The 15,543-nt window shown below is 36.1% G+C and overlaps 1 protein-coding gene across 1 annotated transcript; it reads left to right on the top strand.

Annotated features, from left to right (window-relative positions):
* Positions 1-697: 697 nt before the first annotated feature.
* Positions 698-2,298, top strand: LOC109168224. The gene is made up of 2 exons (XM_019317264.1): positions 698-1,610; positions 1,700-2,298. Exons 1-2 carry the CDS (start codon positions 698-700, stop codon positions 2,296-2,298), a joined length of 1,512 nt encoding a protein of 503 aa, XP_019172809.1.
* Positions 2,299-15,543: the final 13,245 nt, after the last annotated feature.

The raw sequence follows: 15,543 nt of genomic DNA, 5'->3' as shown, positions 1-15,543 counted from the left end.
TACTAGTTGTTACTAAAACCAGAAGTTACTTAAAGTTCTAAACCAATTAAACCTGTTAAAACCGTAAAGATAACAAAACAAAAATATGAAAAGACAAAATTGCCCTTACTAAAAATAAGAAAAGTTATGAGGACTAAAAGTGTCCAAAAAATAATAGTATGAGATGTTAAATGACAAAAAAAGATAGTCTGAGATTAAATTTGGAATTGCCATCAAAGACAAAAGACTTCCGGTGGAATTAACTCTTTATGTTTTATATATTATATGCTCAACATATTATTCACACTATAAAAAAATATAATAATAATAATAATAATAATAATAATAATAATAATAATAATAATAATAATAATAATAATAATAATAGCCTTGTTTTGTTTCATTCTTTATCTACCCTTGTACGTATTTTCTGCCTTTGTTTTGGTTGACGATGTTTGCTTTATTGAGGATTAATTGCTTACATTATTTTCGACTCAGTGTTTATTAGTTATTTTCCTATTCTGTAGAATAGGTCTGTGTTTGTTGCTTTTCATAGCCTATTTTATCTCATTGTATAGCTATTAATAACCTGCTTCCTTGTGATTAATGAATTGAGTTCTTCACGCAACTTCTATATGGTATCAAGAGCCGAAGCTCTCTAAGCGAGATTTTTTTTTCAAAGATCCATTTTTTTCCTTCTTAGTTCCCTTTCCACCCAATGGCTTCCGCTTCTACCACAACAACTCTTATTCATTTAAATGCTCCAACTCACTCCCCCATCCGGCTTCATGATAATAATTTTCCGGTTTGGCAGCGACAAGGAACATCCACGTTAATCGGCCTTGATCTCCTAGGCCTTGTTGATGGTTCGAAAACAGCACCACCTCAGTTCACTGATACAGCACAACGAGCCACAAATCCGGCTTACACTGCATGGTATCGCCAATATCAAATCCTGATCAGTGCCCTTTTAGGGAGCTGCTTAGAGACTATCCAACCTCTCATCTCGTCAGCAGCTACCGCACAACAAGCTTGGTCAAGACTTGTGACAAGCTATGCTAATGATTCTAAGGGTAGAGTCATTTATCTCAAAACCAAGCTGTCAAAAAATCCAAAAAGCTCTCGTTCAGTCGTTGACTACCTTCAGGATATGCGCTCAATTGCCGACGCTCTTGCCGCTGCACAAAGCCCAGTTGATGATGATGATCTAATTGCTTATGTGTTGAACCAACTAGGTGATGATTATGCTTCTATAATTCCTGCTGTTCGTGTCCAGAAAGCAGGAATCACTTATGGTGATCTTTATAACATTCTGATTGAGCATGAACGCATGTTGAAGGATGCTGAAGAAGCCAAACAATCTCACCTTGTTACGGCTAACGTTACCCAGCGACAAAATCCTACAGCTAATAATGGACCTGCTGGACAGTCTAACAGTGGGTTCGCTGGACAGTCTTTCAATCGTGATCAAGGAGGAAACTACAACCAACGACGATTTCGTGGAAATCGTCAAAATAATGGTGGTTTTTCTCGCAATAATACGGTATGTCGGTTTTGTAATCTGCATGGGCATGAGGCCAAAGTCTGTCGCAAATTGGCCAGGTTACTTCGCGAAGTTGGTGTAACATCTGGCAATCAACAGGTGTCCAATTTTCCGGGTCCATCGGTGAATGCTTCAATGTTAACAATGTGCCACAACAGTCTTGGTTGTTTGATACAGGTGCTTCACACCATGCAACCTCAAGCACGACATCATTGCCATCCTTTTCTGAATACGGAGGACCAGATGAAATTCATTTGGCTGATGGTAATCGTTTAAAAATTACTCACACAGGCACTACTGTTTTTCCTACCCCTACCCGCGATTTGTCTTTAAACAATGTTCTTTGTGTTCCTAAATTGCGTCGTAATCTTGTTTCTGTTTCTAAGCTTTGTCAATCTAATGGGGTTTCTGTTGAATTTTTTCCAAATTCTTTTCATGTCAAGGATCTTCGCACGGGGGCGTGTCTGATGCAGGGAAACAACATGCATGATGTCTATTCTGCTACCATGTCATGTGAACCGCAGATTAATACTATCACTCTTTCCAGTGTCAATGAATGGCATCATCGTTTGGGTCATCCATCCAATAAAGTTCTGGGTGTTATTTCTCGAAATAGTAACTATCCTTTTAAGTCATTTGACGTTAGTACTTTTCATTTTGATTCTTGTAGCGTCAATAAAAGTCATAAATTGCCATTTGCTGAGAATACCTTAAACAACACAAAACCCCTTGAACTCCTATATACTGATGTCTGGGGAACCAAAGATATGTCCTGATGTCTGGGGAACCAAAGATATGTCTATTGATTGTTGCTATTATTATGTAATTTTTGCTGATTTTTTCACAAAATATGTTTGGTTATATCCTCTCAAAAAGAAGTCTGATGTTGCTTTCATTTTTCCTCAGTTTAAAACTCTGGTTGAAAAGTTCTTTGGTTACAAAATCATATCCATCTTCTCAGATAATGGTGGTGAGTTCGTCAAACTAGTTCCTTTATTTAATTTGGCCGGTATTTCCCATTTCACAACTCCCCCTCATACTCCTGACCGTAATGGTACAGCGGAGCGACGACACAGACATATAGTTGAAACTGGCTTGTCGTTGCTCCATCATGCGTCTTTACCGATTAAATACTGGACATATGCCTTTCAAACAGTCATTTTTCTCATAAATAGAATGCCCACTCCTATTCTTAACAATGTGTCTCCATACCAAAAATTATTTAATAAAATGCCGAGTTATGATAAACTGAAAAGTTTCGGGTGTCTTTGTTATCCGTGGCTTAAGCCTTATACCACTTCAAAGTTACAACCGCGATCGATACCATTTGTATTTATTGGTTATTTTGTTTCCCAATCTGCGTACAAATGTTTGGATCCCGTTACAAATCGCATTTATGTTTCATGTCATGTTAGATTTGTTGAGTCTGAGTTTCCTTACCAAAAAATTATTACTTCTCATAATAATAGGTTGCTTGACCCCACATGTTATTCCCCTATTAATCCACTTTGTTTTATTCACATTACTATTCCTACTGTACAGAATCAAATCCCAAATCCACCTAATCTTGCTAATTATGTTGCTTCTATCGAGGTCCCACCGAGTAACCAGCAAACATTCTACAGAGTCTCATAATAATTCAATTACGCCTGTGCGTCCAGTAATTTTGCAAGATAATCAATCTTCATCCCAAGAACAAGTACAATCACCAACCTTACAGACTGAGTCCACAGAGTCTACTCGTGCTATGCCTCAAATTGGTGATCGGCCAAAGCGGACCCGAAAACCAAATCCAAAATCTTTTGGTAAAGCTTTTGTGAATTTAACTACAGCTCATTCCATGCCCAATGCTGTGGAACCGTCTACGGTGCACAAGCCCTAAAGCAACCGCTCTGGCACGAGGCAATGGAGTTTGAATATGTAGCACTTATTAAAAATCGAACATGGGAACTGGTTCCGGATGTCGGGTAGAAGGTTTTAGGCTGTAAGTGGGTTTTTCGAGTCAAACGGCGTGCCGATGGAACTATTGATAAGTTCAAAGCTCGTTTAGTAGCAAAAGGTTTTTTGCAAGAGTCTGGTTATGATTATTTTGAAACCTTTAGTCCGGTTATGAAACCCGTGACTATCCGTGTTGTGCTTACAATTGCATTGTCACGAGGGTGGTCTGTACGACAACTTGACATCAACAATGCCTTTTTAAATGGGACATGGACTGAAGAAGTTTTTATGGAGCAACCTTCAGGTTTTATTGACTCTACTAAGTCGAATTACGTGTGCAAACTTAAAAAAGCCTTGTATGGTCTGAAGCAAGCTCCACGAGCTCGGTACCTTGAATTGTCGTCTTTTCTTATTAAGTTTTGTTTTAAGAAGACAGTTTGTGATGCTTATGTGTTTGTGTATGCTGCTCGTGGGATATTGATGTATTTTTTAGTATATGTTGATGATATAATTGTCACTGGCAATAACAATGCTTTCCTTGGTCAGTTTATCAGTTTGCTATCACAGAGATTTTCCTTGAAGGATTTAGGCATGCTACACCATTTTCTTGGTGTTGAGGTTGTGCCCATCTCTAGGGGTTATTTTCTGTCTCAAAGTCGCTATATTGCAGATATTCTTGCTCGTTATAACATGGATGGTGCGAAGAGTGTCTCTACTCCAATGTCCTCTTCCATGCCTTTGGTTGTTCATGATGGGAAGCCTGTAGTAGATGCTACTGGTTTTCGCAGGTTAGTCGGGTTGCTTCAATATTTGTCTGTCACTAGACCAGATATTGCTTATGTGGTTAATTCCTTATCTCAATACATGTACTCGCTAAAGGAACATCATTGGGTTGTGATTAAGAGGTTACTTCGTTATCTGAAGGGAACTATATTTCATGGTTTGTTGTTGTGTGAGCGTGTCATGGATGGCTCCTTGAGTGTTAGTCACATTAGCTCAAAAGACCAAGTTGCAGATCTTCTAACAAAGCCACTTGGTCGTGATTTCTTTCTGCGGTTTCGTTCCAAGATTGGAGTTTCTGACGGCACCTCCATCTTGCGGGGGTGTATTGAGGATTAATTGCTTACATTATTTTTGACTCAATGTTTATTAGTTATTTTCCTATCCTGTAGAATAGGTCTGTGTTGTTGCTTTTCATAGCCTATTTTATCTCATTGTATAGCTATTAATAGCCTGCTTCCTTGTGATTAATGAATTGAGTTCTTCACGCAACTTCTATATGCTTTTACTTGTATATAAAGGAAGTTTTGCATTGCTAGTAGTTGCAAGGTTGTATTCTTATCAAGTGTAAAAATAGAAGTATGAAATAGCTTTGTTAATTCATTATAAATACTGTTTTCAAAAAAAAAAAAGTCATTATAGATATTATATACAAGTATTTGAGGATTTGTAAATCGATTGGAGTACATTTTGTAATTTATATTATCCATCAAATTTTAAGATACATAAGAGCAGGACTCAAGATCAAGGTGTAATCCTTTATAAAGAGAATTTGTAGTAACTTTTTGAACTTCTAAAATATTCTAAACTTTCACAAATTATGTTCAAAAAAATAATCTCTTGAAGGCAACTAAAATATCATACATGTTTTACATATGCACTTCATTTAGGGTGCGTTTGGAAACCCGAAAAATGATTTCCGAAAAATGTTTTCTGAGTTTTCAGTGTTTGGCAAGAGAAGGGAAAACGAGGTCAATAAAAAATGATGCATTAGTCAAAGGAAAATATGTATATTTTAGGAGAAAATGACTTCCCTTTTTTTGTTGGGAAGCCATTTTCCAAGGATCCATATGTAAAAATTTTCAGGCCTAATTTTTTGTAGGCTTTTGCGAGTCGGCCCCACAAACCCACAGACTAGGGTTCATGAAACCAAAGCCCGCCCCATGCAGGTTGGTGGGCCCCGCGGGGGCAATCCTCGGACTTTTTTTTTAATTCAAAGTTCAAAAAAGTAAATAAAGTCTACAAATAATAATAATTTTTTCGTATTTAAAAATATAAAAAAGATTATATTTTTTAAAATGTTAATTATATATATATATATATATATATATATATATATATATATATATATATATATATATATATATATTAAAAGAGTGCTATTCACAAACGTATTTTATCAAAAGTATCAAACAATTAAAATTTTAAAGTATTCATTTCTTTTTATTTTCCTACACATTTTCTGGAAAATGAACCAAACACACAGAAAATTTTACGTTGGGTAGCCAAACACTCGAAAGAAAAATGTTTTCAGGAAAATGACTCATTTTCCAGAAAACATTTTCCTGCCTTCCAAGCGGAACCTTAGAAGCAAAGCCAACCGATTGAGACCCAACATTTAGAAATTGTCATATTTGAGAAACGAGGTTGAGAAAAGAAAATAAAAAATTAGTTAGTAAAATCTTATATATACTTCAAAAAAGTGAATTTAAATAAATAAATAAATAAATAAAAAGGTTCATTCTATGAGCGTCATTATTTTTCTTGTATCAACTGTATATAATAACTTTTATATGTTCCTGGTGTTTAGTAAGTGTATTGTATTCAAAGACTTCATACTCTATATAAAGAAGTTCTCAATTTTGTATTCCAATAACTAAGGAATAATATTTGAATCCTCTCTGTTATCCACCACGAGTTGCAAGCTTGGCTTTCAAATCCCACACTGGTTCATGTTTGGTGCAAAAAGTATGAGCATAACCTGTGCGACGGTTGAATTCTACATCTTGTGTTCTTACATTTTCCATACCTCTTTACGTTTTATTATTTTGCATACAATCTACCGGCAATTATATATCGTACAAATATCACGAGAAAACTGAATTAATTAGAAGGCCAAATTCTAACACGTTATCAGCACGAATCGCCATTAGAATCTCCGATGAACGGTACACCAGGTTCCTTGTTCAGGTGGATTTTATTTTCAGAACTATGCCATTGTCTATGTATGAATGTCATACGTATATATTGCTATGAGTTTTTCTAGAATTCTTCAACTCCTGTTTCTGTGATATTAGTATTTCGTCATTGATCTTATGCATCTCTTTGTTGTTATTTATAAGTGTAAAATGTTCCACATTTAAAATCCACTTAAGCTAGATTAAATTAGTTGTCAAAATGGTCCAGTGTCTGTGTTAGGCTGAGTCTGGATCAGCGCTTACTCCAGTCCAGTGTCAGCGTCAGGATGCAGTCCATGATCAACTCAAGGAAGTAATCCAGAAGAAGTGAAATTCATTCAAACATTTATTTTGGTCAAGACCCTACTTCCATGGCTTTTTTAATCAGGAGATGCAGCTTAATTTGAGGAATTGAAGGCTGCATTTTTTCAGACCAAAGAGGTTTCATATCATCACTATAAAATGATACTTTGTTAAGCATTAAAGTTGAAGTTTCAAGGATTAAAATTATACATATCATTCCTCAAATCCTCCACTGGTTTTTCTATCAATATATTCGTGTGTTGAAGGTTTCTCAACTGGTTCAAGTTGTGATGAAGATAGCCTGCACGTCAAGTCCATGGTGATGCTGGAGTAGTCGCTGGATCGGAGTAGTGCGCTACGCTGGAGTAGTGTAGTTTATGCTTTAGTGTGTAATGTACACCCCCTTGTACTCCTAGTTGATCATCTAGTGGATTGGGCTGACGTGTGTGGCCCCGCAGACGTAGAAGTGAGGCTCCGAACTGCGTGAACATTTCCTAGTGCAGGGTTCCATTTATTGCTTTTATATTTAATTTCTTTATTCTGACTGGAGTAGATTTGGAGCTAGTCCCTCTTAATAATTGAATTAAAATTTAGTAGGAACCTTTAGGTTATATCTTGTATTCAAGATCCACGAGCCTTTTATTGCTATTAATTTTTGAGTTGATTTGAGAGGTCAATAAGTGCATACACTATCTATTGCCAATACCATCCCTTTCACTTTGCTTTATCAATAGCTTAAGGATACCCCTTTTTGAACTACAAGTTCACTTCTCAGTTCAAATATGAAATAAGTATTCTCCCTATTTGGCTTTATTTTATAATAATAATATACATATGAGAGTATGTTCTATTCTAATTTCTTTCCTGTTTTTGTATGACATTCTCTTCTTTCTATTTAAGCATGAGATAGGAAAAGATAAAAATCAGGGGAAGGCCGTGTGTTTATGTATGTATATCTACTATACTAATAAGAGCCCAAGAGAGTTAGGCCTATAATGGGTAGAAAAAATGGCGGTCACAGATTTTAATCAAATGAATGGCTCAGATTGATTAAAAGATTGATCAGATTTAAATGTTACACTAAAATTTCCTAAAATACCCACACACCGTTACTAATTCCGTTAAAATTTTAAGAATTGCCGTTAGTTCACCGTTAACTTACTCATTGATTTCAATAAAAAAAAAATGTGTCTTAGGTTCGAACCTTACTCTATTTTACTCTTATTAAATTATATAAATAATAATTTAGTAGTTACAACAAAAAAATAATACATATGCATTTCTTTAATTTAGAATTATGTGTCCACAATGTCTTTATTTAAAAAAAAAAATTATTCATTATCAATAAATTAAATAAGAGAAATAATTTTATTAGTTATATTGTCTTTATTTTTCTTCAATATAAAAATTCTTTATATTCAAATTTATTAATTGATTATATTCATTACATTGTCCTTACAATGTCTTTATTCAGTGAAAAAAAATTATTAATTATCAATAAATTAATTAAAAGAAATATTTTCATTAGTTATATTGTCTTTATTTTTCTCAAATGTAAAATTTTTACATTCAAATTCATCAATTGATTATATTCACTACATTATCTATTATCTTTTTTTTTGCACTATTTTTCTAATTAAATATCAAAGTTATAATACAAAATAATGCTATATATTTATTTACCAAGTATTTTATTAATACCATGAAAAAATTAAAAAAATATAATTAATAAAGCCAACCATATTAACTACTTGAGAGATTTTGTGACAAAGAGAGTATTCAAATCACACAACAAATTGAAGTGAGAACTACCTCGCAATGTCCTTGTTTGACAATCAGCAGTTAGCAGTTAGCGGTTAGCGTTAGCGGGTTATACTAGCGGATTTGACCAGCGAATTTATTTAATTATTAACATTGGGTAGAAAAAATGACCGCCAAATTATTAAATCAAATGAATGGTTCATATTGTTCAGGTTTTAATTTTTTTCTTTTAAGATTTTCTAATTTATCCTTAATTATATGATTATCCATTTAACTTTTCCGTTAATTCACCGTTAGTCTAATTCTAATATTAAAGTCTAATATAGAATTATAACTACACCATTAATCTAATTCTAATATTAAAGTCTTAATAGAACTTAACCACAAATCCTAATGTCGGAATCTCCTCAAGCAATATTAGTATATATTTAATATTTTATGCCCTAATTTTTATTTGTTCTCCCTAATGTCCCGTATTTGGTTTCAACTATACCTATACAAATATTTTATTGACAATTATAATCAATCTTGACTATATTATCTTGCATTTGTAAACTTAGAATTACCTATTTAACCCACACAGGCTTAGCTCAATGGTTTAGTGGGTAATATTTGGGAGAAGAGACCAATGTTTGAACCTCGGCGGCAGCAGTGCGGGAATTATGTCCAAAGTGGGCAGATTCCTTGTGCGTATCAGCATTTGGCCCTGTCTGCTGAACCATTGAGTCACCGTGATTTACAACTTCCCACAATGCTCTGTCGGGTCGGAGTGTGGGGGGCCCTTGGGGTTGGAGACTCAACCTTTGGGAGAAGAATTACCAATTTAAATACGCAAATTCAACCTTCAATTATCTATGCATGAACAATTTCAATATAATCCTGCCTTAATATACTTTAAAGTACTTATTTAACAAAAAAGCATTGGGCATTATCCCAATCGCGCAATGCGCGTAAAAAACTAGTAATGATATATACGCATGAAATATTTAATCTTATATTTTGCCTTTATATGTAGGATTTACATGAGCCATGATGCTTTGAAATGGTAAATATATGTTAAGAATAAATTTCAATTTTGGTCCTGTAACTATATAGGTCTTGTTAATTGCAGTACACAACTTTTAAAAGTGTCAGTTTAGTACCTTGACTATGCAAATTTTTTGAATTTTGGTCACTCCTGCCAAATTGTCAGCCAAATTCTGCCGAAAAAATTTAATTCATCAATCAGTGTTTAATCTGAAGGGAAAATTTATCTTTTGAATTGTGGTCCGAATTAAGCAAAGTCAGTTTTTAACCTGGTTTTTCCGGCGAAATGTGGTCGGTAATTTAGTCGGAGTGACCAAAATTAATAAAAATTACACAGTCAAGGTACTAAATTAACACTTTTAAAAGTCGTGAACTGCAATTAACAGAACCCCTATAGTCACAGGACCAAAATTGAAATTTACTCTATATGTTAATATATGCTAAATCATATGTATATGTATCTATGTATGTTCTATGACTTTGGAAATCGAATGCATAATCGATTCTTATTATGTTTGCATCGGATTGCTATGTTTGCATCACAATTCTAAGATATATATATATATATATATATATATATATATATATATATATGTATATATATATATGTATATATATATATATATATATATATATATATATATATATATGTATATATATATATATATATATATATGTATATATATATATATATATATATATATATATATGCATATTTATGCAAAAAGGTGTTTCTTTTTCCATTGTTTGAACATGTATTCAAAATTGTGGGTTTTCCCAATGTTGTCATACACTGCTTCGTAATGTTGCATGAAAATAATGATCTTGTAGATTATGTCTTCCATTGCCAAATGTGAATTTATTGAGCTCACTTATGAATGAAGTAATTATTTATCTTGGGCTCTGGATATTGAAATATATTTGGAATCTAAAGAATTGAGCCAAGCTTTTTGTTGCTAGGTCATAGAGCACCGATGCCTGGAAGGCACAAGCTCTCATTTTCATACGCCACCACTTGAGCCGCGATCTTAAAATTGAGTATCTGATTGGAAAAGAACCCCTTGACTTAATGGAAGTCCCAGAAGGGCTATTTCGACCAAAAGTCATCAAATGTTCTTCCTCAGACACATTTTGACTAGCCTAATCTCATATTTCAAGATTATAAGTCAGTGATTAACTATAATTCGGTTATGCACAAAATAGTCTCGCAAGTGAAATTCAACACAGGAAGTTTCAGAGAAATATTTAATTGAAAAGACCTTGCAAACTTTTCATGTGAGTAATTTTGTACTCCAGCAGTCGTACAAGACAACAAATTATGAGAAGCATCCTAAGCTAATTTTGGCTCTCCTTGTGGCTAAGAAACATAACTTGTGGTTAATGAAGATTCAAAATGCATGTCTGGTTGGTTTTGCACAGGTGCTTGAAGCACATAATGTTGCCCAGACGAGCAACTTTATAAGGGGTTGCGGTCGAGGTTATAGCGAGGGTGGTATGAGTTTTGAGCTCAGAATAAGAAACAAAGTGATCAAGATATTCAAGGATGACCAACCTCATCGAGGCAAAATTCTAGCCAGAAGCAGGTTTGCTATCAATGTGAGTGTGAAGGGCATTGATCCCTACGTGTTGCACACCAATGCATTTGGTCGTCGAAGAATGCGTCTCATCTTGATGATTCTAGCTAATTTGCCTGAAGCAAATACTACGATAAATGATGAGGTATTGATGAAGAAATGATTTTTGCCATGATAATGTTTTGAACAATGCATGAAAATATATTCATGGCCGAAAAACTTCGTTCATGCCTGAATCATGAAGCATCCGAGAAGTTAACTCATGCTTGAAGCATCCGAGAAGTTAGCTCATGCTTGAAGCATCAGAAAAGTTAGTTTATGCCTGAAGCACCGGAAAAGTTAATTCATGACGTAATTGACGGGATGCTTTTTGATTACGGTTCTCTCTTTAATGCGTCATCAAAATAATAGGTGTGCAATAGTCGTATAGGGAACGGGTAATGGTATAAAACAGGGAGTGAGAACCACCCCGAGTATCGTTCGCGTGGATGACAAATTTGGAGATTGTAAGGTGCCGGCGTTTACCCAAGAATATCTTAAACAAATGATGGTTATTATTCAAAAGAAAGGGAGGTGGTCATGCGAGTGAAGGTAGCAAACAAGTGCAAAGTAATTCGTAAATTGACAAGAGGAAGATAGGAGGTTGGGTGGTGTATTTTGCGCACATGTATTAGCTTTCAATAATTGGATTAAAGAGGAAGTGATTTGCGTGGCTTTTGAGGTGCAATGGTAATATTAGGCATACGCTTAAGCCTCTAGCCCGAAACCATTTTGGCCTAGGCATTTAATCAAACACATTCCCTACGTTCCTTCTTGGGCCTTGCCCTTTCGGATCGAAGGGCGGAGAATACAGATGACAAAGACTACGATTAGTTATGATATCTCATCAACTAATCTCTCTCAAACACGCTCACTCAATGTGGCCACCAAGGAGTGCGGAGCAACAACAATATCATCCACAACAAGAGCATATGCACAAATCACAACTCAAATTCCTAGCAATTTAAGATCCTAATACATGCTTGCAAAATACACTTCCAACCTCACAAGATTTAGCCACACATCTTAGATCCAAGAGATACAATAGAAGAAATTAAGCTAGCAGAATCCATGAAATTGAAACACAATTCTAGAAATTAAATGAGGGAGAAAGGATTGTTACCAACAAGTAATCTCTAGTTGCATCTATTTCCTCATTTGGTGTTGAAATCTTCACAAATCTCCAATAAATCTAAAACCCTAAGCTCTCTAAAATATTTACCTCTCTAAAATTAGAAATTGTCAAGTGTAGAATGTGGAATTATGGACAGAAGTATTGCCTAAGACTCCTGAGGGCTGTTCGGCACCCCATTTACGCCGCGATCATGGGGTGACGCGGGCATAAATGGGGAATAACGACTCCCGCGTGCGCTCTTCCTAGGCTGCATGGTCACGTCGCTCCTTATGTCGTGAGGACGACATGGGGGACCTTACGCTGGCATTGCGGCGTGAGGTTGGTTACACAGCCCCTCACGGTGTGACGGGCGCGTAACAACGGCTGCTGTTTCCTTTGTTCGCCGGATTTGACTGCATTGAAATCCACATTAGCTTCTGTGGTCTTCACCAATATTGTAGCTTTTCAAATTTCCTTTCTTATGCCGCTTGAATCACCTTGATCGGACACCCCTAGCCTTAGATATGTTCCCGAGACTAAAATGCTGCCGAAATGTCCCAATTTTGTCAATACTTTGCTGTTTTCACAAATGCAAACCCAATTAGTCCTTGTATCTCGTTTTAATCAAAATAAACTATTTTAAGCACACAATATACTCAAGGGGCTTTGATTTAGCGAAATATAGCTCCTAATTTCCCAATAAAAATGACACAATTTAACACTTATCACAAGTTTCCACACTTTAGCAATGCTTGTCCTCAAGAAAAACATGGATCAAATAAAAGCGTAAGTGTTAAAATGTTTTTGCAAGATTCTCAACACTTAGATGGGAAATCAACGTGAGGGTATGCATAAGTATCAAATGTGTGGCATTATATTCCTCATATTAACCAGCAGTTATGGCAAACAAAATCTGACAATGCCTATTTGGGAGATGTTAGAGAAAATATTAACCCCTTAAAGGTTCTAGAAATAAGCTCATAAAAAGGGATCACACCTCTCTAACCATTCAAACATGCATTTCAAGGTTGCATTCACCTTCTATTTTGCGGGGGCCTTGAGCCGATCCCACTAGTGTGAATGATGTACACACACCAACCCCTTTCCAACCTTATTTGCCAATACCTTTTTTTAAGATAAAGTGAAGTATCGCATGGACCGCTCTCCACTATTGTCTTAATGTGGGCACTCTATTTTCTCATCCCCTGTAATCGTTACTGAGTGACCCGACTTCACATGGAGCTCCATGCTTTGTCGAAGACAGTGCGATGGGTGCCTAGTTTCCAGCGGGGTGGCTTCCCTCCTCTCTCTCTTCACATCTCCTAGGACACTGCCATTGGGGCAGCCGACATCACGTAGAGCTTACATTTTTTGGAAGATAGTGAAATGGAATTACCACAAGCCTTAGCGAGATGACTGACCTCGTTTCTTATTCTCAAGGAGTAGCCATTATTTTCGGTCTTTGCCTTTTTCTCTTTCTTCATTTCCCTACTTCGATCTTTCATGCCTTTTTCTTTGGGTTCAGGGAAATTTTTCTCTCAATACTCACCAATAAGGTTCACCTTTTGCCCCATGCCACACGGGATTTTGATTCAATTCCAGGTCTTGCTATTTTATATTTCTAGGTTGGGTAGTGCACACTCACACTTCGAGTGATCGTTTACTAAGGTCCCAACAAAATAAAATGGTTAATATCATATACGCATGCAAAATTTTAAACCTATGTGGTTTCTATTCAAGCTGACTGTAACACCCCGTGTTACGACCTCTAAACCCGAATTAATTATTTAATTAATTCCATTAATAATGATTAAAAATGATTTAATTTGATTAGAAATCCCTTTAATTAATTAATGTGGTCCACCACGGATTGTGGACCCTTGCCTACACTAGAGTCATAAGCCCATTAGAAATAAAGAAAGTCAACATTTTACTAATCAGATCCTAATTAGGAATCCTAGGCCTACACATCTATTAGGAATAAAGAAAGTATACTTTTACTATTCAGATTATGGTTAAGATTCTCTTTAATTAATTAATATGGTCCACCATGGACCATGGACCCTTATCCCTAAAACAAGTCCTTAGTCCTATAAGGAATAGAATTAGTAAACCCATACCATTCAGACCCTAATTAGGACTCCTAAATATATATATATAAGGACATAGGAGGCACCTAGAAGTCACACCACAATAGATATCACCACACAAGAATTCCCAAGGGACTCCCCACTACCAAGCCTAGGGAGATCAAAACGGATAGAAATCTTAGGGAAGAACCTTAATAGCCAAGGGATGATTAATTAAGGCTAAGAGGTAACCCATGTCTCAACAAAACCTATTTTCTTCGCTATAATCTCCTTCCTTGGCCTCCCTCTATATTCTTGTGTCTCGATTGAATTCTTCTATGATAATTATGTTATGTTCTTGATGATTGATAAGATGATTTATATGCTTTCTTGATAATCTTGATGATCTTGATGTTAAAAGGAAATTCTTGATTATGATGTGATGATTCTTGACGAATCTTGATATTTTCTTGATGTTAAAGATAAAATATGTTCTTGATGATTTGGGTGGGATTAGAGACCTAGGTCGGATTGGAATTTGTATTGTGACGTTCTTGATTTATATTTGGGTGGGAACTCGCATGATCGGGTGTTGTTTATATATAGGATAAGTCCTACATGATTCTTGCTTTCGATCCATTAATTGCTTATGTGATGTCGTTATTTGCGTTTAAAAGTGTCTAAGCATGGTTTCGGGTTCCACAAAGGATCCCGGGACAAATTTGTGACGAATGAGTCAGTGGGGGGTAGGTGGGGGTGGGGGAACCCACCACCTACCCGCTACCCAAAAGGGCGCTGCCCGGTAGCGGGCAACCACCAGGCAGCCGGCTACCCGCTGCCCGGAACAGCGCCCACCGGCGGGTAGCCGGCGGGTGACCCCCACCCACCGGCTACCCGCTGGTCCATACCCCACCCGGGTCCCCGGCTTCCCCGTTTGATGTTCCCCGTTCCCCATGGTGTCCCGACGGATCCCGTTTGTCGTGCCTGAGTCTAGTTTGGAATTTTGGGTACCATTCGTAGGTTAAACGAGTCTTAGGAATTGCATGCTAGTTGAATTGGTAACCCGTGGACCTAGGTGGAAGTTATATGAACCCTTAGGAATTACTCTTAGTATGTGAATGATCACATGTAAGCTTAACTATATGTCTCCCCCTTCCCTATGTGAGTTATGTGTTATTATGTGCTATTATATGTTACGTGATGCATGACCCCAACTTGGTTAAGATCAATTGGGCTATAC

This window comes from Ipomoea nil, unplaced genomic scaffold (genome assembly GCF_001879475.1).
Source record: "Ipomoea nil cultivar Tokyo-kokei standard unplaced genomic scaffold, Asagao_1.1 scaffold3195, whole genome shotgun sequence".
NCBI classification, from domain to species: Eukaryota; Viridiplantae; Streptophyta; class Magnoliopsida; order Solanales; family Convolvulaceae; genus Ipomoea; species Ipomoea nil.
Note: the sequence above shows the minus strand (reverse complement) of the source record. Positions and strands in the feature narration are given on the sequence as shown.

What these genes read in the sequence shown, in the direction of transcription:
- LOC109168224 (XM_019317264.1), top strand. Translation starts at nt 698, where the DNA reads ATGGCTTCCGCTTCTACCACAACAACTCTTATTCATTTAAATGCTCCA. An exon ending in CGAAGTTGGTGTAACATCTG is followed by an intron (nt 1,611 to 1,699) that starts GCAATCAACAGG and finishes TGTTTGATACAG; the next exon opens with GTGCTTCACACCATGCAACC.